The sequence below is a fragment of the Ahaetulla prasina genome, chromosome 1 (assembly GCF_028640845.1).
Source record: "Ahaetulla prasina isolate Xishuangbanna chromosome 1, ASM2864084v1, whole genome shotgun sequence".
NCBI lineage: Eukaryota > Metazoa > Chordata > Lepidosauria > Squamata > Colubridae > Ahaetulla > Ahaetulla prasina.
In genome coordinates this window covers 165,094,524-165,115,169 of record NC_080539.1, presented here as the reverse complement: position 1 = coordinate 165,115,169, position 20,646 = coordinate 165,094,524, and the positions used below count along the sequence as shown (strand labels likewise).

At 38.7% G+C, this 20,646-nt stretch overlaps 2 protein-coding genes and 1 long non-coding RNA gene across 9 annotated transcripts in view; 2 read left to right on the top strand and 1 right to left on the bottom strand.

Moving 5' to 3' along the window:
* The first annotated feature begins 160 nt into the window (after nt 1–160).
* DNAJC18 (DnaJ heat shock protein family (Hsp40) member C18) lies at nt 161–13,230 on the top strand. Of its 2 annotated transcripts, none has more exons than XM_058180510.1 (8): nt 161–319; nt 1,882–2,068; nt 2,972–3,117; nt 3,912–4,097; nt 5,128–5,240; nt 7,409–7,518; nt 9,668–9,840; nt 10,263–13,230. In XM_058180510.1, exons 1-8 carry the CDS (start codon nt 283–285, stop codon nt 10,400–10,402), a joined length of 1,092 nt encoding a protein of 363 aa, XP_058036493.1. In that variant the 5' UTR covers nt 161–282; the 3' UTR covers nt 10,403–13,230. The 2 variants fall into 2 exon arrangements, with proteins under 2 accessions (XP_058036493.1, XP_058036501.1); XM_058180518.1 differs by having other exon boundaries at nt 278–319; nt 1,862–2,068.
* LOC131197088 (uncharacterized) lies at nt 332–10,746 on the bottom strand. The gene is made up of 3 exons (XR_009154871.1): nt 10,625–10,746; nt 3,657–3,944; nt 332–1,960 (listed from the first exon to the last, which is right to left on the bottom strand). It is a non-coding gene; the product is annotated as an uncharacterized LOC131197088 (long non-coding RNA).
* A 4,457-nt stretch (nt 13,231–17,687) lies between the features above and the next one.
* SPATA24 (spermatogenesis associated 24) overlaps nt 17,688–20,646 on the top strand; it is a 40,272-nt gene continuing 37,313 nt past the window's right edge. For 2 of the 6 annotated variants that reach the window (XM_058180617.1, XM_058180625.1), the window contains exon 1: nt 17,946–18,244. In XM_058180617.1, the coding sequence (XP_058036600.1) occupies nt 18,164–18,244 (81 nt within the window). In that variant the 5' untranslated portion in view covers nt 17,946–18,163. Of the gene's footprint in view, nt 17,858–17,945; nt 18,245–20,646 lie in introns of those variants that run through there. The other 4 variants (XM_058180605.1, XM_058180634.1, XR_009154863.1 and 1 more) reach the window with 4 other exon arrangements.

Below are 20,646 nucleotides of genomic sequence, written 5' to 3'. Positions count from 1 at the left end.
ACTCCGGAGTGAAAAAATGACGGCTCGGTTTCGGGAGACCGCGCGCGCTTGCGAGTTATACACACGGAGCGCGCGAGCCCTACCCCGCCCCCTTGCAGCTCGCGTGTCTTTTCACAACGGGGCGACCGCTTCTTTTCCCGCCAAAAGCGCTGGGCCCTGGCAGGAGGGGGGCGGGGCAGCTGCCGAACACGCGAGGACTACGCTACCCAGGCTGCACTGTGCTCGCGTTCACGTGATCCTCCGGGCTGCTTGGTGGATCCTTCCTTCCCACCAGATGGGAAAATGGCAGGACTGAGCCCCGGGGATCGCTGGGCCGAAGGTAAGGCTCGGCGCCGATGACGCGGGCCACAGCCGGGGGGAAACGGCCGGCTTGGGGGCTTAAATCTTACTAAGGGACATCGGTGCTCCGGTTACCCAGAGAGGAGAGCCTTGTGAGACATCACAGAATGACCATATCCCATATTGTGGCTCCAGCTTTTCAACCGGATGGATGGATGGATGGATACGGGGGCACGTTTCAAATGAGAAATGCAAGTTGGAAGAAAGGAAACGGGGAGAGCGCTTTAGGCGATGCTTCTATTGACAGATAAAGGGTGTAAAAAAAATATTGAAGTTGCAAAATCATTCACGCGTGTGAATTGCGTCAGTTTGTGCTGCTGCTTTTGAAAAGCATTTTTTTTCTCTTGCAGCAGATAAACATAGCTGCTCTTTGATATGTCTCAGGTGAGGGAGGATTGGAGACCAGCAGGACAATGTAGAAGAAGTGTTGCTTGGATGAGATTTGAGAATGGAAGTTAGCTTTAGTTCTGAGGAACCAGGGATAGATTTGTAGAATGGAAAAGAATGAGGAAAAAAGTTTTGAACTCTGGGAGGGATTTTTAACCTATTGTGGGTTTGGGCAAATGCATATACCTAAGGAATTGCAATTTATGCAACTATGTAGAACTTTAAGGAAAAACTTTCATATAATTGTAGACAGTACACTGGATGTACATGCAGGGTGGCTAGTAATACAGCATAAAAAATAGGGTTGCATGAGTTTTTTAAATCTACATTACTAATGAAAATCTTCAGTGGGCTGGCATTGCTGTTGGACCACATTTATTTATTTATTTATTTTGTCACAACAATATATGTAGGTATCATACAAAAAAGATTATATAGTATATAAACACATATATGAGTAAAATATTATTATTTTAGAAATGAATTGAAATTTACTATAATACATAATTTTAAGGGACTTTCAGTTTTGTTATGCATTTTTGTATGTATTTTATAGGTTAATAGCTCACAAAAAAATAGAATATTTGTTTGTTTTTGTAGGTTTTCACAGGTATAGGTATGTAGGTCTTGGAATTTTCAGGTCTTTTCCCATGTAAGTTTGAGAGTATCTTGGCAACATTTCAATGAGGTCTCACTCATCATCTTCAGGCTGGTGTCTTCAGCTTCCTGCTTCTGTGAGCAAAGCTGACAGCCTGAATATGATGAGTGAGACCTCGTCGAAACGTCACCAGGATACTCTCAACCTTACAGGGGAAAAGACCGAAAATGCCACGACATATATCCAATCTTACACGGGAAAAGACCCGAACATACCAAAACCTGTATATATATATAAACCTGTATATATATGTATGTATGTATGTATGTTTGGTATGTTCGGGTCTTTTCCCGTGTAAGATTGGAAGTAATTAGGCAATGTTTCGATGAGATCTCACTCATCATCTTCAGGCTTTGGCTTTGTTTTGCTTTGTTTTGTTTGGCTTTGTTTTGCACTTTGCTCACATAATATATATTTGTGCATGGGTATTTTGAAGTATGTCATTTGTGATCCACTTTGATAAATATACATACATAGGAAGGCTGTCATTCTTTCAGCATTAATTGATGAGCTGAGAAGAAATCCATGTCCGTTGGAGGAAGTAAGAACCAATTTTGATAGTTGTGGCTGTAGTGACTGTATGAGAATGAAAAAGGAACGTATGTGTGACAGTGGAAGAAGCCAGTCAACATTTGGAGAAGGCAGCATGACCTACACCAAGGAACAGTTACTTGGAGTTCAAAGGTAAATGGGAATTTGCCCAATTAGAATATATTCATACTTGTTAGACTTTCAACCTGTTTAATTAATAAATTTATAAAACTAATCTCTATATTCCCCAATCTGGTGCCCATCAAATAGCTTGAGCTGTGTATCCTTTTATCTAGGAATTGTTAAATTAAATAAATCTTGGAATTATGAAAATTGTGGAACAAGACAATTGGAGAGCTCCTGATTTGGGAAGTTGTATTCACGCTGGGCATGTTATCTTGTATACACAGAATTTCAATTAAATAATTCATTACTGACTTCAGATAATGGCTTACCAAAGAAATGAAATCCTCTGTTTCATTTGGAATGGAGCCGTCCATATCTTATATATTGTACAGAAGCTATGCCAGTTATGAATAACATGGAGATACCATAAAATACTAAGAAGATCCCACCTATTTACTGTCAGAAGAATAGTAGTTGTTGAGTTCTGAATGTGAGAGTCCAATTGGCTCAATGACTACAGAAATATATCTTGCTTAATTATACCAAAAGTTGCTAGACCATCCAGGAAGCATAGGACAAATTTTTTTGCTTAAACATCTGTAGGATCAGAGGCTTTTGTCAGAATTATGAATGTAGTGTTGTCACTCAAGCTCTGCCCCTTACATATGTGACAATGCATGTACAAAAGCACTGGAACTGGCATCACAATAGTGCAACACAGGTTTCATTATGCAAGTTTAACTTGGATTGCACTCAATGCCCAAGAACAGCACTGAAACCCTTTCTATCAGTAAAGCAAATCTGCAAAGTATAACAAAATTAGAAAAGCACCTTACTGGGGTGGAAGGTATGCTTTAGCATTAATAAGAATCTGTAAGTTGTTTTTTTTGGGAAAAGTTACAAAATTAAAGAATTGTGCTTATTTTGTAGAATAAAGGAGAGTAAGAATTACTATGAAATTCTAGGCGTAGGAAGAGATGCAAAAGATGAAGAACTAAAGAAAGCTTACCGAAAACTTGCTCTTAAATTTCATCCTGACAAGAATTGTGCTCCAGGAGCAACAGATGCATTCAAAGGTAGGTGAAACAACTTGAAAGGGACCATAGCAAACTTTGAAGATCTTCCAGTGCTATGTTGGCTAACAGGAAGATATTTTTATAACAGGTTCCTACCTACAACTGTAGTATTGCATAATTCTAAGTGAAACACTAAGAAAGATTCTAGCCACCATTTAGGAAATAGTTGCTATTTGCATATTCCTCACATACAATTCTTTGTAAGAATTTGACGTCAGTGACTGATGTAACTTGTCAGGTTAGTCTGAATCCTAATCTAGATCATATGTTGATTTGAAATTTCATATTTGTGTTCCCATTGGACACTAAAGGTGGCTGTGTGATGGCCGGCGATACATAATTAAGAGAACAGTAAAGCAAGCACTATATTGGGATCTCATTCCAAGGAGAATGTGAATTAAGTACAATAATAGTATGATAATAATAGAAATGAATACAAAATAATATCAGTACGCCTTGCCTGTAAAGGAGTTCATGTCATGCTAGGGTACAATCTTCATGAAAACTAGACACATATCTAAGACACTTTCTCAACTTACATTTTTGCCCAAAACTCAGATTTCTTTAATCATTGACCTAGTTATCTTTTTCCCATTCTTCCAGGTTATTTCTTCTACCATTACAGTTTCCCAATGTTCAAATAATAGAATACAAACATTACACATTTCTGCTGGATGTGGAACAAAAAGATGTTCTTTCGGAGTTGCTTCTACAATATGGTTATGTATTTCATCAGGGTTTCTTTTTTGATTGGTTTTGATTGGTTTTCTTTATTTTTCTCTTCCACTCTACAGCAATAGGCACAGCTTTTGCAGTTTTGAGCAACCCTGAAAAGAGATTACAGTACGATCAGTTTGGAGAACAGGAAGATACTTTTTATACCAATGTGCCCAACCACTATAACTATTACAGAGAATTTGAAGCAGATATAACGCCAGAAGAAATATTTAATATGTTTTTTGGAGGGAATTTCCCAACAGGTATGTTTTTTTTTAAAAGCTGTGCTTTAAAGTGCAATGAAAGGTGCTGTTCAGTCATCTGTACAAGACTCTGTCCCCTGCTTCATGGGGTCTTTAATTGCTGATGAAGCTCCAGAGGTGGTTTTGATGACTATCTGAAGTTGCCAAAGAATCTCAGACACCCATTAGCTATATTTTCTTTAAAAGTGCTGCGTATATGGCTACTCAACAAGATATGATGCTATTTCAACTAGACCATGTCATTACACGCAGTTCGGTAGGGTAGAAAACATAAAATAGCTTTTCTCAATTCTTTAGGCTTATCCTACTCTGAATACCACAATAAATTTATTAGGTTTACACTTTGTTGAACTAAAATTTTCATTTTTCCTAACGAATAGTAAAGAATTGTGGAATGTCAATACATTTTTAGGCACATATTTATTTATTTGTTTGTTCTTTCAATTTTTATGGCCGTCCATCTCAGTCAATGACTGGACAGCTTATAGGACTATTATAGGAATATTATTAAACTGATTTGTACTGCAGTTCTGAGAAATTTAATTTATGACAAAATCACTATATAGGTGAGCTATAAGACAATATGAGGGTTACAAATTTAGTTTTATTGCTTTACTTTTTCAGTTTTGGCAGTATGCAGATGTTATCACATCAGTTGTGATAGTCTTAACTCTTTGTAATATCACCAGAAAGGGGGGGGGGGAGCATGCAATTTTACAGTAGCACTGTACTCCTTTTTTGCCTTAATAAGGCAAGTATTACAGATGAATGTTTGATCCCAAGTTCCACATGTAGAATTCTGCTCATTAGATGTTCCCACTACTATAACATGCAGCCCCTTAAAAGTCTATAAAATGAAAACAGCATAGGAAGTGTCTTGTTTTTAATAGACTGAAAGAGCTCTTGTATTTATTTTTTTTTAAAATGCATGTTTGAAATAAGCTTTTTTAAAATAAAAATGAAATAGTTTTTTATGACACAAGCAATACGGGATAAAAATTGCACCTTTGTTCTATTGCTATTTCAACAGGAAATATACATATGTTTTCCAATTCTTCAGTGGACCCCCCATGTTATCCACAGCGGAACAGACATGAGAGGACATGGGCCCAGGATGAACAGGAGGAAGAAATTAGACCACAGGTACATAGGGAAGGGAAGACGTTATAATCATACATAAACATACATAATCATAATAATAAACATACATAATCATACATAAACATACATAAGCTGATTTATTGTCTATCTATAGAAAAGGAAGCTTTGGGTTATTATTATTTTTTGTAATTAGTAAATATTTGAAGTATTTTAAAGTGAAGTGTTATTTATGAATCTTAGAAGGATCTTAATTGTAACTTGCCTTTTTAAGAAAGATTTGGAAAGCATTTGCAGACTTATAGTTTTATATAAATGTGGCTACAAATTTCACTGAACAGCATAGTGTTTCCTTTGGAAGACTTTTTTTCAATTGATTCTGAGATATAAAATCAGTAAGTAGGTGAAGGAGTTATCAAAGTTATATAGTTAATACTGAGTATATCACTGATGAGAAATTAACCATAAAAGTCAAAGTATATTGAATTATTTTTACAATATGAGAAGTAATTTAAATCTCTGAGCTGATTAACAAAATCTTCGCTGTTTTGTTATATTTTGGCCATATTTAGTTTCTAACTTCTCCTTTGTTATATTCTGACTAAGTAATAAGCTGTCCTTTGCATAGCACATTGACCAACTCATGCAGTGACAACACATCATCTGTTGAATTTGAATTTCTTAATGAATTAGTCAGACTAAATTCTAAATGGTTCTGCTTCCCAGATCTCCAGTTTTTATTTTTTATTCTAAAGAAAATAGAGCTAGAACAGGAACTACGGTAATTGTAAGCTTAGCACCAAATCCACTTCAAACTTCCTCCAAACTTTCTAGAACACATTTAAGAGTACAAGTCAGAAGGAGGAAATGGTAATAACAATAAAAATAGATAGATAGATAGACCAACCAGAAAAATAATGACCCTTCATCCACGTAGCGACATTGACAGACTCTACCTACCAAGGCAAATAGGTGGGCGTGGAATGTTGCAAGTACATCAGATAGTTGAAGAAGAAAAAAAGGGCTTTGGAAGAATATCTGAAGGACAATGAAGATGCACTACTGGAGAGACCAAACTGGCCAACAAGAAAGACCAAATGAAGAACAGAATGGAGGCATGGGAAGACAAAGCACTACATGGCCATTACATTAAAAAAAATAGCAGGAAAGCAGATAATAACAAGACCTGGCAATAGCTAAGAGCAGGAAAGTTAAAGAAAGAGACTGAGGGATTAATTCTGGCTGCACAAGACCAAGCCTTAAGGACAAATGTATACAAAGCCAGAATTGAGGATACAGCAACAGACAGTAAATGCCGCCTATGCAAAGAAGCTAAAGAAACAGTGGACCATCTGGTAAGAACAAAATACAAAGACCTACAAATAGAAATAGAACGACTATGGCAAAGGAAGCAGGGGTAGTACCAATAGTAATGGGTGCCTTGGGTGCAGTCCCAAAACAACTGAAGGCATTGACAAATTTGCCATCAGTCAATTGCAGAATGCAGCTTTACTTGAAACTGCTTCCATCCTACAACAATATCTAACATTTTCAAACATCCAGATTTGCCTATCTCAGGTCCTTGGTAAGGACTCGATAGATAGACAAAAATGCCAAACCCAGTCTGAACATCTGGCTGACTGTGTGATTAATAAGAATAAGTACCTTGGATACAGTTCTAAACATCTGGAGCACCACTTGAATACCATTGGCACGGACAAAGTCAATTGCAAAAGGCAGCTTTACTTTAAACAATTTGACATTTAATATTCTTAAATAACCTATCCTAGGTCCTTGGGAAGGACTCAACAGACGGGCAAAAATTCCAAATCCTGTCTAAACATCTGGCTGATTGTGCGACCAGCCACAATAAAATTTGTAAGCTGCCCAACTCTTAATGACTGTGTAGATACTATTTTATTTTATCTATTTATCATTGTCAAAAACCTAAAAATCCAGATTGACACATACACACACACCCCCGGTACATCAAATTAATTTGCATCCACAAACAAAACAAGCCTTCTAAAATGGAAAATCACGAGGGATTTTGGCATAAGATTAAATATTAATTTTTATGTTACATTTTTGCTGATGCTTTTGTTTTAAATTAAAACGTAGTGTCCTATCTGGGATGATTCTGTTACCATCGTGGTTTCCATTTTCGCCATATATTTCTTACATGCTTTAGTAATCATAGTTTTCATTTCCAGAATACCTACTCCGCATTTATCCAGTTACTGCCAGTCTTTATTATAATACTTGTATCAATAGTAACTCAGCTGATGGCTACTAATCCACCCTACAGCCTCTTCTTTAAATCGTAAGTCTAGATCTGTTTCTTTGTGCTCTTGGGAGAATAGAGGCTACTTCTTTCCAACAGCAGGTTTAATCTTGGTGCTCAAAGAAGCCTCTACTTCGTTATATATAAATGACAGTTAATTTGAAAAGCTTTTTATCTTTGAAAATGCATACCCATAGCTATACATTCTAAGCTGAAAGGTTTTTTGAAAAGAGAACTTAATTTCGGTGCTACAAATTGAACCTATAAACTACTTTGACTTATTGCTCTATAGAAAGCAATAATGTTTTCATTAAAAACATGAGCATTTTCTTAATATTCTATAATTATCTGAATACATTACATTAAGATCCACAATGCCTTCACAGAAATCCATTTTCAGATTAAATATTTTGATGCCAAAGGATGGATAGAAAAAGATTAAATTGTTTTCTGTGGTTTTGTACCAGGTAATTTGAAACAAAAACTAATCAGAAAAAAAAGCCAGTCTTACTTTGTAAGTAGCCACTTGAAATAGAATGCTTTTTAAAAAAAGAATATCAAATATTACATGGCAATTTAAGGATTTTGGGAGTTGTAATCTCAATATATCACAAAGAACCTTGGTTTGTGGAAGGTTGCTTTCTTGCATATGAAATGTGGTTAGCTGCTATAGGCTACGTTTAAAGCAAATAAAAACAGCAGCAAACAGAGGCTGGAATTCAGACATTTTACTATCTGTGATAGTAACCTCTTTTTAATGATACAGCTTCAGAACACCTATAGAAATGCTTCCTTCTATATGTCCTGCATTGTTCCTTCCCTGTATAGGCAGTCCTGTACAGGGAATTACAATTCAGCCTGGAATTACAGTTGTAAATCATGCCAATTGTTAAATGGACACCAGGTGACCCGGCCCAATTTTAGGATCTTTTTTTACAGTGGTCATTAACTGAATGCAACAGTCCAGTAAGCCAAACCATTGTCTGTAATGGGCACTTTTTTGCCAGAAACTTGGAAGTAAAAGCTGATTTCTGGCCAAACAATGTAAAATTACAGTCATGTGATTTTACAGGTGTAAATGTGGGCTAGTTACTGAGCGCCCAAAATGCAATTATGTGACTGGGACTGGGTGTGTGGGTGTGTGAGGTGGCTATCAGAATTTTGAATCCAGGTTGTAAGTAGTCCTAAGGAGGTCTTTTGGAACTTTGAACGGTCGCTAAGCAACTGGTCATAAGTCAAGGACTACCTGTATCTTGTTTAGAACAGAGGCAGAATTAATGGCGAAAAATTTTAGAATCTTCTAAGCAGTTCCCCAGTGTTGCAGAATCTGTTTCCCAGTATTTTTTTTTGTAGTAATTTTTACAATGACAGAATTTTAAAGTATTGTATGCCCTTCTGAATTAGGCACGAAGCCAGGATAGACAATATGTAAAAGAAAGTTATTACAAATGAAATAGATAGCCAAGAGATTTATCATGCTAAATTACATCAATACTCTTCCAAAAGCATAGTGTTGCATCTTCTTTTGTTTTCATGTTCCAGATTGTGCACCTATGCCTTTCAGAAATGAGTTATGAAGTTAAAAAAAAACACTTAGATATTTAATTGCTGGAAAGCTGAAAAAAATCTGTAATTTTGGGGGATAGTATTCCAAAGCCTTTATGTGTAAACCATAATATATAGAGAGGATTCTGAACTTTATAGGATTATATAAATGGATTAGAACAAAGAAATATATTTTATTGTGGTAACAGAGTCAAAGCTTCCCTCTTCACTGAGGTGTTGGAGCTGCAGGTCAACCATTCCTGCTTTGTCTTCAAGTCACATGATGTAAATACAGTAGCTTCTTCTGGTAAAAAAGATATTTTGAGATGGAATTCACAGTTTGTTTTAAGGAGTTGATGATTTTTCTTTCTGGCTACTTGATGCTTGATGTAGCACTCCTGATCACTTTACAGGACACAGCTGTTTTAAAATAAACCAGAAATGGGTGTTTTATAGCTGGAACTACTTGGAAGACAGAATGTCAGGTCTGGTCAACCACCCTTTGCCTAGGGCATGTCAATGATTCCCCTTGTTCGTTTTCAGAGAGCAGGAAATGTTAAACAGAAGTATTAATTGGGGAAAAAAGATACTTCTGGTTTGCAATGAAGGCATTAATCTATTTCCTTCTTATTTCCTACCACAGGTCTCTAGGGCACACTGTTGTTAGAGAAACACAAAACCTGCAGGTGCCTTATTACGTGGATAAGAACTTTGAAAATAATTATCATGGAGTAGAACTTGAAGAACTTGAAAAACATATCGAGAAAGATTATATTGATTATGTCCAAACTAGTTGCAGGAAAGAAAAACAACAAAGTAAGTTTTGTTCTTTTCCCAAGCATCCTGCATTGTTTTCAAATTTAGGTTTAAAAAATCAGCTATAACCAGCTCAGCTGCCAAGAAAACTAAATGAAATGTATCAAAAATACAGATTCTTCACTCTGCTGTTGCCTACTGACAACGTGAAATCTATGTATTTGATGTTAAGGATTTGTTTAAACATAGTTGTTTATGGTTCTGATACCTCAGCTGTGTCAAAAGATTTCTCTAACCACTTTTTACAGCATTCATAAATGCTGTTCTGCTAGTTGTATCTAAGAATTGTATTATATATTTCTGAGTGTAAGTAACTTTTCATTTTGACCAAGCCAACGTAAGTCAGGCTTTGAAATGAATATAAAATGTGAAAAAAATTTTTTTCCTAAAAGCGTGACTGAAACATACATTTCATCTTTCAGAATCAGAGTTATCTAATTTGGCCAAGCTATACCGAGATGAACGACTGAAACAGAAAGCCGAATCCATAAAACTTGAGAACTGTGAAAAGCTCTCCAACCTCATAGGGATTCAAAGGAGCCGCCAATTGGCCGAGGCGTGAGAGAACAACACTGTTCTGTTGGCAGGAATTAGACTCTCTTTTATAATGAAGAGGAAAGGTGTAGAGAGAGAAAAGCATCCCAGACAAACCACACATAGAATCATTAGATTCATAGAAACTGTATATGGACTGAGACATAGAGGCAGCACTTGCTGTCGTGTATACAGTACATTTCGTTTCAGAGTCCAGTAATTATTTCAGTGTTAGTGATTCTTCATTTACCTTCATTTTGTTATAGTCTTCATGTTGATACTTTGCCACTGTTTAAGTGCCAACTGGGTGCTTTGCAGGATCATAGCCATCATGCTTACTGAGCCTATGGTTTCTCAACTTTTACCTTGCAAGACATCATAGTTAGAAGAGAAAAAGATGGCATTAGTCTTTCATTTATGTATGTATGTATAGATACATGCACAGGCAGTGCGTACAGATACATGCACAGACATATATGCTGTACAAAACATGTGCGGTTCGGTTTTGAGAGAACTTTACAGACCAGTGTCTTAAGGATATATGCTGTGTTATGTTGCAATACATAAAGCACTTGGAAAAGCTAAAGTGCTGCCTGAAGAGTCATCATCTAAAAACAATATGAAAAAAATGGGGAGAGAAGACAAAGCAGGAACTGGAGCATTAACTCCTTATCTGGCCAATGGATGAGGATGGATTGGTATTCTGGTTTGCCAGATGAGACTTGTACACAAAGAAAGAAAACAGCCTGTCAGAATGTGAGCTAGGTTTCAACTTTTGGCCTAGGGGAAAATTCTAGGCAGGCTAATGGCATTTATTTCCACCTAAGTAATACAACATTATGACCTAAGTTACATTTCTGTGTAAGCCTGAGTTTTGCTATAGGCTGGTTCCTTCCAGTTGGGTTGAGATCTGAACACATCTGATTCCCAAACTGTGAATGTACGTGTGGAGGTGCCATCTAAGGAATATGTTATCATGGTACGGTGCTGGCATCCTGTGTGCTGAATGTTTTGTTTGAGGGAGCATGCTACGATCCAAGGCACAAATGTTGGTAAATTCATTTGCAAAGGTCTTTTCACTTACGACATAAGCAAAATGGTTGTAGCTAGAACTACTTTCAGATGAGGGTTCCAGCTGAAGCCTTATTGTTCTCTCAGTGAATATTGCCTGGTTACAAAGCCTAGAGATAAAATCCATGCCTTTTTAGGATCTATTGGCAGGAAGCATTTGGCATAACTTTATTCTACAAATATTAATGGGTAGCCTTATCCATTGGGCTTCTGAACACAGGGTCGTAAATAATTTCCAACCAAAAGAAAATGTACAGTACAGGTAATCCTTGACTTACAACCACAATTGAGCCCAAAATTTATGTTGCTAAGTGAGAAATTTGTTAAGTGAGTTTTGCCCCCTTTTATGACTTTTCTTGCCATGTTTGTTAAATGAATCACTGCAGTTGTTATATTAGTAACACAGCTGTTGAGTGAATCTGCCTTCCCCATTAACTTTGCTTGTCAGAAAGTAGCAAAAGGGGATCACATGATGCCGGGATGTTGCAACGGTCATAAATATGAGCCAGTTGCCAAGCATTCGAAACTTGATTATGTGAAACAAACAAAATGTTAAAAAGTTATGATATTTATGTATGTTACTCTACCAAAAACATCTAAATTATATTAAAGTAGCCAAAATATCTCTACAATCCCCAAGGCATGTCACAATTCATGCCGGCCACATGACCACGGAGACGTCTTCGGACAGCCCTGGCTCTTCGGCTTTTAAATGGAGGTGAGCACCACCCCTTAGAGTCAGGAACGACGAGCGCATATGTGCGAGGGGAACCTTTACCTTTACCTTTAACGTTTGGAAATTAAAAGTTGAAAAATTTGATGCACCCTAAACTGGGAATGCTGCAACGGTCTTAAATGTGAAAAAATGGTTGTACACCCCTTTTGCCAGTGTCGCTGTAACTTTGAACAGTCACTAAATGAACTGTTGTAAGTTGAGGACTACCTGTAATCCTGTGAAATATGATAGCTTTGAAAACAATAGCATTATATCAGGTGATTGTGTGATTAAAGATTTTAGTTATTAGATGAGGTGATAGATGGGGCCTAATCCTTTGCTACATTGTAACATGACTACATAACTGAGTTTTATGAAATTCTATACTTTCGTCAAAGGCAATTAATGGGTATGCTTAAAGGGGTTTGCTCTATCACTTTGAGATCCATTGTTTGTCTTTACAAACAATGTTTACATCCATTGTTTGTCTCCCTCTCAAATTACTTGACCCCACACATCCCAATGTGGCATCCTTGCTGAAAGGTGTAGGTTTAAACATAAAAATATTCTTAAGACCCCTTTCAGGGCTAAATAGTTCTCAGAGATGGTATCTGATATTAAAATTTGTTTTGAAAGACTTCATCAACTGTGTTTTACAAATGTTTATATTGCCAATTGCAGGAAAACCAAGCTCCTGAATTTTGATATCCAGAATTAACTGTGTATTTTGTCATATGCCCATTTGGCAATAGGTAAACCTATAGCAGATTTTTGCATAAACTAAAGGCATGGTTCAGCCTTTGTGAAATAGTTTCTTTTTAAATGTTCTTCAGATGTGCATGAGTTCTGAAAAAAATCTCATTTATTTTCACATCAAGCACCAATTGTTTTTATTTATTTATTTATTTAAATGTTTAAGTTATTGGTGATATTTATTTCTCTGAATGTACATATATATTGGCAAAATGGTGATTACATGATAGCGTTGAATCATTACTGTATAGTTCACTTTTTTCAAAAAATATTTAGATGTGTAACATTCCAGAGGATTAATAAATAAGATGATTTCACTTTGTCAGAGCAACTTGTGAATTTGAAGTAAACAGTTCTCTATTAATTTGACCATGCTCTGGAGTAATTTCAGTGCATCTGCTGTTGAAGATTTCACCCTTGGATTGAGAACCAAAATCTTGTGTGTTTATGGTGTGTGTGTTTTATACACAAATCATTAAATGTAATGCTTTAAAAAGACACCTAGTGGCTGTATTGTATGAAAATTTTAAAAAAATGAAATAAAAGATATGAGTATCAAAACTTCCAGTAAAATTTGTTGCACTTGGGGTGTGTGTGGATTACTGCAATCAAATCCTTACAAATGCTGATTTGTGAATGATAAAATATCTCGTAGAGATATAAAGTGAAATCCAGAAAAAAAGATCAAAAACTGGCTATCTCTAACAGGGCAAAACAGTGCCATCAAGTGGATACTATTAGAAGCCAAAATAAAGCGTTTATTCTGAATCCAAAAGATAATTCAGTTTCCACAAACTAGGCAACTGCACTTTCTTAAGAGCAATGTGGCTAGTTTACTGTTGTGTTTCAGTGCAATAGTTCTGGGACTGCATAATAAAACCATGCTTCCTCATGCAGATCCAGGTTGTGAAGAGCAGTGCAGTGTTACTTGATGTTGATAAAGAATTTTGCAGAATGTAAAGCCAGAGAAAGAAAATATAGGCAGTCCTCGACTTACAACTGTTTCATAGCCAAAGTTACAACGGCACTGAAAAAAAGTGACCATTTGTCACACTTACAACCTTTGCAGCCTCCCCATGGTCACGTGATCAAAATTCAGAGGCCTGGCAACTGACTCGTATTTATGACAGTTGCAGTGTCCCGGGGTCACGTAATCCCCTTAGGCAACCTTCAGACAAGCAAAGCCAAATGGGGAAGCCAGATTCACTTAACAACTGGGTGAGCAACTGGTCAACTACAGTGATTCATATAGAATTGAATTGAATTGAATTGAATTAAATTGAATTAAATTGAATTTTTTATTGGCCAAGTGTGATTGGACACACAAGGAATTTGTCTTGGTGCATATGCTCTCAGTGTACATAACAGAAAAGATACGTTCATCAAGGTACAACATTTACAACACAAATGATGGTCAATATATCAATATAAATCATAAGGATGGCCAGCAACAAAGTTACAGTCATACAGTCATAAGTGGAAAGAGATTGGTGATGGGAACAATGAGAAGATTAATAGTAGTGCAGATTCAGTAAATAGTTTGACACTATTTGTTGAGGGAATTATTTGTTTAGCAGAGTGATGGCCTTCGGGAAAAAACTGTTCTTGTGTCTAGTTGTTCTGGTGTGCAGTGCTCTATAGCGTCATTTTGAGGGTAGGAGTTGAAACAGTTTATATCCAGGATGCGAGGGATCTGCAAATATTTTCACGGCCCTCTTCTTGATTCGTGCAGTATACAGGTCCTCAATGGAAGGCAAGTTGGTTGATTATCCTCTGAAGTCTGTGTTTTTCTTGTTGGGTTGCAGAACCGAACCAGACAGTTATAGAGGTGCAAATGACAGACTCAATAATTCCTCTGTAGAACAAATGAGGCAAGAAAGGTCATAAAATGGGGCCAAATCACTTAACAAATGTCACAACTGTTGGGCTCAATTGTGGTCATAAGTCAAGGACTACCTTTAGCAGCCGAGGCAAGAAATGAAATACAGGTAGTCCTTGAGTTACAACCACAATTGAGCCCAAAATTTATGTTGCTAAGTGAAACATTTACTAAGTGACTTTGTCTCATTTTACAACTTCTCTTGCCACATTTGTTAAGTGAATTGCTGCAGTTGTTAAATTAGTAACACTGTTGTTAAGTGAATCTGGTTTCCCCATTGACTTTGCTTCTCAGAAGGTCGCAAGCCCCTGGGACTTGTCCCTGGGACACTGCAACCGTCATAAATGTGAATTAGTTGTCAAGCATCCAAATATAAATCACGTGGCCATGTGGCTGCTGCAACGGTTATAAGTGTGAAAAATTTTATTTTTATTTATTTATTTATTTATTTGATTTTTATACCGCCCTTCTCCCGAAGGACTCAGGGCGGTGTACAGGCAAAATAAAACAAACAATACAAAGTACAATTTAAAATGCAATTTAAAAAACTTATTTAAATTAGCCTGAAAATTTAAAATTTACCATACATTAAAAACCCCATTTAAAATTAATAAAAATTTGACATTAAAATTCAATTCAAGCCAGCCCCGCGCGGATGAAAAGGTGTGTCTTCAGTTCGCGGCGGAAAGTCCGAAGGTCAGGTATTTGGCGTAAACCCGGGGGAAGCTCGTTCCAGAGTGTGGGAGCCCCCACAGAGAAGGCCCTTCCCCTGGGGGCCGCCAGCCAACATTGTTTGGCGGACGGCACCCTGAGAAGTCCCTCTCTGTGAGAGCGTACGGGTCGGTGGGAGGCATGTGGTAACAGCAGGCGGTCCCGTAGGTACCCAGGCCCTAAGCCATGGAGCGCTTTAAAGGTCGTAACCAACACCTTAAAGTGCACTCGAAAGGCCACAGGTAGCCAGTGCAGTCTGCGCAGGAGCGGTGTTACATGGGAGCTACGCGTAGCTCCCTCTATCACCCGCGCAGCTGCATTCTGGACTAACTGAAGCCTCCGAGTGCACTTCAAGGGGAGCCCCATGTAGAGAGCATTACAATAATCCAAGCGAGAGGTAACGAGCGCATGAGTGACTGTGCACAAGGCAAAAATGGTCCCAAGTCACTTTTTTTCGGTGCTGTTGTAACTTTGAATGGTCACTAAGTGAATTGTTGTAAATTGAGGACCACCTGGAGAGGTTACCCAGCAAGGAAAGAAACAAATGTTGAGATGAGAAGTGAAACATCTTCAAAGAAAAACCAGAAAGTCCAGTTGCCTCTTGAAATAAAAGCACCTTTGGAAAATCATGACCTGGATGACTGAGAATCTTCATAAAGAATAGAATGGAATGGAATAGGAATAGGAATAGGAACAGAATGTTGGAAGGGACCTTGGAGGTCTTCTAGTCCAACCCCCTGCTCATGCAGGAGAATCTGTACCAGTCTTGCATAACCTTTATCTCCAGACTTAACTATTTTCTACAATGATTTAACACTTGATTGGCCTTGTGTCTCCTCAATGTGCAATTAGGACATAAACTTCCTCTTTTTATGTCACGGGAAAGTTCTACAGTATACATATATATTCAAACGGTCTTTTTTGTGAACAAAGTAACAGTCTTTGCAGTGCTTCTTGATGGCCACCTTGCACTTCATGCCAGCAACAGGCTGCAAATGGTAATGTGGGCAGCACGAGAGAAAAGGCCAAAGGTGCTTGGTAGCAGGTGGGCCAAGCAAGGGAAGTCACTCCAGGGCCGCGGTGTGGCTCAGGCTGTAAGAAGCCTGTTATTAAACACAGCTGCCTGCAATTACTGCAGGTTCAAGCCCCACCAGGTCCAAGGTTGACTCAGCCTTCCATCCTTTATAAGGTAGGTAAAATGAGGACCCAGATTGTTGGGGGGGCAATAAGTTGACTTTGTAAATATACAAATAGAATGAGACTATTGCCTTACACACTGTAAGCCACCCTGAGTCTTCGGAGAAGGGCGGGATATAAATGTAAACACACAAAAAAAATTTGAGCATCTCAGGAGCCAGGAAGAAAATGAGTGGGAAGTCAATTTGTCTTTTTTTTTTTCTTCCCAAATCCAAAGGTACCAGTAGCATCAAGGCTGCAGCGTGTTGTGCGAACCTAAGCCCTCGATTCATTAGGAAGACTTTGCCCTACAGGGCGGTCCTCCAGCCGCCAAGCAGACTGCTCTCGACTAAACACAAATAGCAGGGGCCATTGCTATGTATTAGTAGTTTTCCTAGCCTTCCATTCCCCACTATCCTGTCACAGCTGAAGAAGCTTCTTGGATGAGAATTTGAAACTTCTTCAAAAGAAAACAAAAACAAAAACAGAAAGTCCAGTTGCCTCCTGAAAAACCACCTTTGGGGCAGCCATGGCCTGGATGACTGAGAATCATCTCTACAGGCCTTTAGCTATACAATTTGGGACGGACACCCTTGGAATGGTGTGGGAACAGGAATGGATTTCTAGAGAAAAACTTCAGATTACAGGAATCAGGAGCACTATTCAGGAGACCCTGAGGACACAGATAAATCTCCAAGCAGAGGTGGGTTTCAGCAGGTTCTGACCAGTTCTGGAGAACCGGTAGTGGAACTTTTGAGTAGTTTGGAGAACCGGTAGTAAAAATTCTGACTGGCCCCGCCCCCATCTATTCCCTGCTTCCTGAGTTCCAGCTGATCGGGAGGAAATGGGAATTTTCCAGTAACCTTCCCCTGGAGTGGGGTGGGAATGGAGATTTTACAGTATCCTTTCCCCTGCCACGCCCACCAAGCCACACCCACAGAACCGGTAGTAAAAAAAAAATTGAAACCCACCACTGCCTCCAAGTGCTTCAACGACCCCCTAAAAGGATGCAAATGACCAGGTAGTCTACAAGGAATATAAATCCTTCCATTCCCCACTGTCCTGTCAGAGCTGAAGAAGCTTCTTGGATGAGAAGCGAATCGTCTTCGAAGAAAAAACGAAGTCCAGCTGCCTCCTGACAAAAAAGGAAAGCACCTTTGGGATAGCGGTTTTTTGTGGTAAGCTAAGCAAAGCGGTGCAAGTACACTTTGCTCAAACTCGGCCCCGCCCTTTAGGATAGAGAAGAGTTCCATTTTCGAACGGAGGGGAGGAGCTTCGTGCCTTCAGCCAATAGCGGCTCCCTCGCGAGTGTATTCAAAACGAGGAGTCGCCGCGCCTCTCCCGGTTATATTTATTGATTGATTGATTGTATTTTATTTTATTTGACAGGGGGATCTGGCACAACGTCGCACGGGAGTTTAGCCGCAGGGACGGCTCTGAGACACTGAGGCGCCGGGATCCGAGCTTGGATTGGCCGGCTTTCTATGGCGTCGGCGTCGGCAATCCAACAGTTGAGAGATCTGATCGAGATCCAGGAAGCTTTACTGGATAAACTGAGACTAAAGGTTGGGCGGGGGAGAGTGGGGGGTGGGGCGGGGTTTGCGGAGCGCTTGGTCTTCTTGTTGGGCAGCTTCCTTCAATCCAGGGGTCTCCAACCTTGGCAACTTTAAGACTTGTGGACTTCAACTCCCAGAGCAAAGCTGGCTGAGGAATTCTGGGAGTTGGAGTCCACAAGTCTTAAAGGTGCCAAGGTTGGAGACCCCTGCAATCGCTAGCGCTTCCAAATGCGTTGGATTGTCATAAAGCTTATGACAGAAGTTTGGGACTTTTAGCCCTGCATGCTTGAAAATACTGCCCAAGCACAGCAGCAACTGGAAGTCTCTGCTTGGTCTGGTCAAGAAAGGAGCGGGAAGCCCTGTAGCTTACCTGACACAGTAATACTTTAAACAAATCTTTATTTTTTTGCTGAGAGGAGAGCATCATCTCAAACTGTCCCACTGTTTCAGTCAATTGGCTACACTGGTTACTGGACTCAATGGTAGTTGTAATTCGAGGATACCTGTACATTAGTTTGTTTTAACCTTTTGTCATTCTAATCTGTTTTTATAATTGTTTTCATGTTCATATGTTTTATTATGCTGTAAGCCACCCAGAGTTGTCTCAAACTCGGAGCTCTGCACCATATAAATTTAATAAAGAACAATAATTGTGAGGAATGCCAAAATGAACAAATGCCCAAATGTATCTTAAAACATTACAGTATATCTTATGGGCACAGGATCTTCCCTATTCACATCTAACTTGCCCTTTTGTTTGGTGAGATCTGCATGATATTCCTTGATCGTGTCCCCAGTCCTTGAGTGGAACCAGCTTATGTTGCCCTTCCCTGAACTGTTTCAGGGTTAAAATAGCATTGTGGAAAATCTGCTAGATTTTTTTTTCTCCACTCCTTGCCCTGGAGGGCAATCAGATGTGATCACAGTGACTTGAAACAAATAACCTTGAGGTTGATAATAGTTACAACAAATTTCATGCTGGTTTCCTTTTTTGCAAACTCAAGATGTCAGCAGGAAATATTACTAATGCTGGTTATTGGGGAAGAACTGGAAAATCCAATGGACAGGCAGTAGAATCAAGTCTTCCGATGTGGATTTTAAATATGAATCTTTCACGCTGCAACATTTTGCTAAGAGTCCAGTATATAATCAATTATAAAATCTAAATAAACTAAACTATAAGTCATGGTAGATAGTAGAACAGTTGCATTCAGAGGCTGGGACCTGTCCTTCAATGTGTAGCCAAAGACGATTGATGACTGTGAATTCTATCTCACATATAAGGGATGACAGAGTGGGAAAAGGCCTATGTATGGTAGCCATTGCTAGAAACAGACCTCTGGAAGCACTGATCATTTGAGCATGTTTTGTCATTCTTACAATATAGCAGTAATGGCTAACCTTTTTGCCGTCCGTGCCAAAAGTGGGGGGAACGTGGGGGGGTTGCATGCACGCATGCCCATATCCATAATTCAATGCGTCCTGCCCCCTCACGCATGTGCGCATGACACTCTCCCGCACTCCCCCCGCTTTTGGCATTCGATGGCATGGTGGGCCTGGTAGGGCTGTGTTTCGCTCTTCCCAGGCTCCAGAAGCTTTCTTGGAGCCTGGGGAGGGTGAAAACGGATTTTCCCACCCCCCGGGAAGCCCTCCAGAGGCTGGAAATGGCCCGTTTCCTGCCTTCCAGTGGAACTGGAAGGCCTGTTTTTCACTCTCCCCAGACTTCAGTGGCTTTTAGGAGGCCTGAGGAGGGTGAAAACGGCCTTCTCCACCCCCCCGTGGAGGCCCTCTGGAGGCGGGAAAGAGCCCATTTGCCAATTTCTTTTTTTTTTTTTTTTATTCAAAAAGTTTTACAAAAAATTTTTTTTCCCCGTTTCCCCCCAACTCCTCTCCCTTCACAAACCCCCTCCCCCCCTGGCTTCCCGGAACAAACACAAGGTATAGTTAAAATAAAACAACCATATGCTAAAAAATTTTTCCCAAAACTATTATACCAATTCTCCCTCTCTAGCTCTGACTTCCTCCTTACATAACCAAAATCCTTCAAAAAATTAACAATAAACAGTAATAAAATATATAGATCAGTAGAACAAATTAATCCTAAAATATTTAAAACCAGCTAAAGCATAAAAATCCAATCCAATTCAGAGAATATCTCCCTTATAACTTCTATAACCATATAATTTTCCCCCCAAGTCTTTCTTACATAAGATCTTTCGAGAATATTCTATTTAAAATTCAATACAACAGATTATAGAATTTCAATACAGGGAAATTACAATATCTGTTCAACTTTAGTCCTTCCTCGTCAAAATCCAGTATAAATCCAAATATCTAGTCTTTTATGATGGTTATAAAACATATAATCAACCCATTTCTTCCAAATCTTCCTTATGTATTGTCTTTCAGAA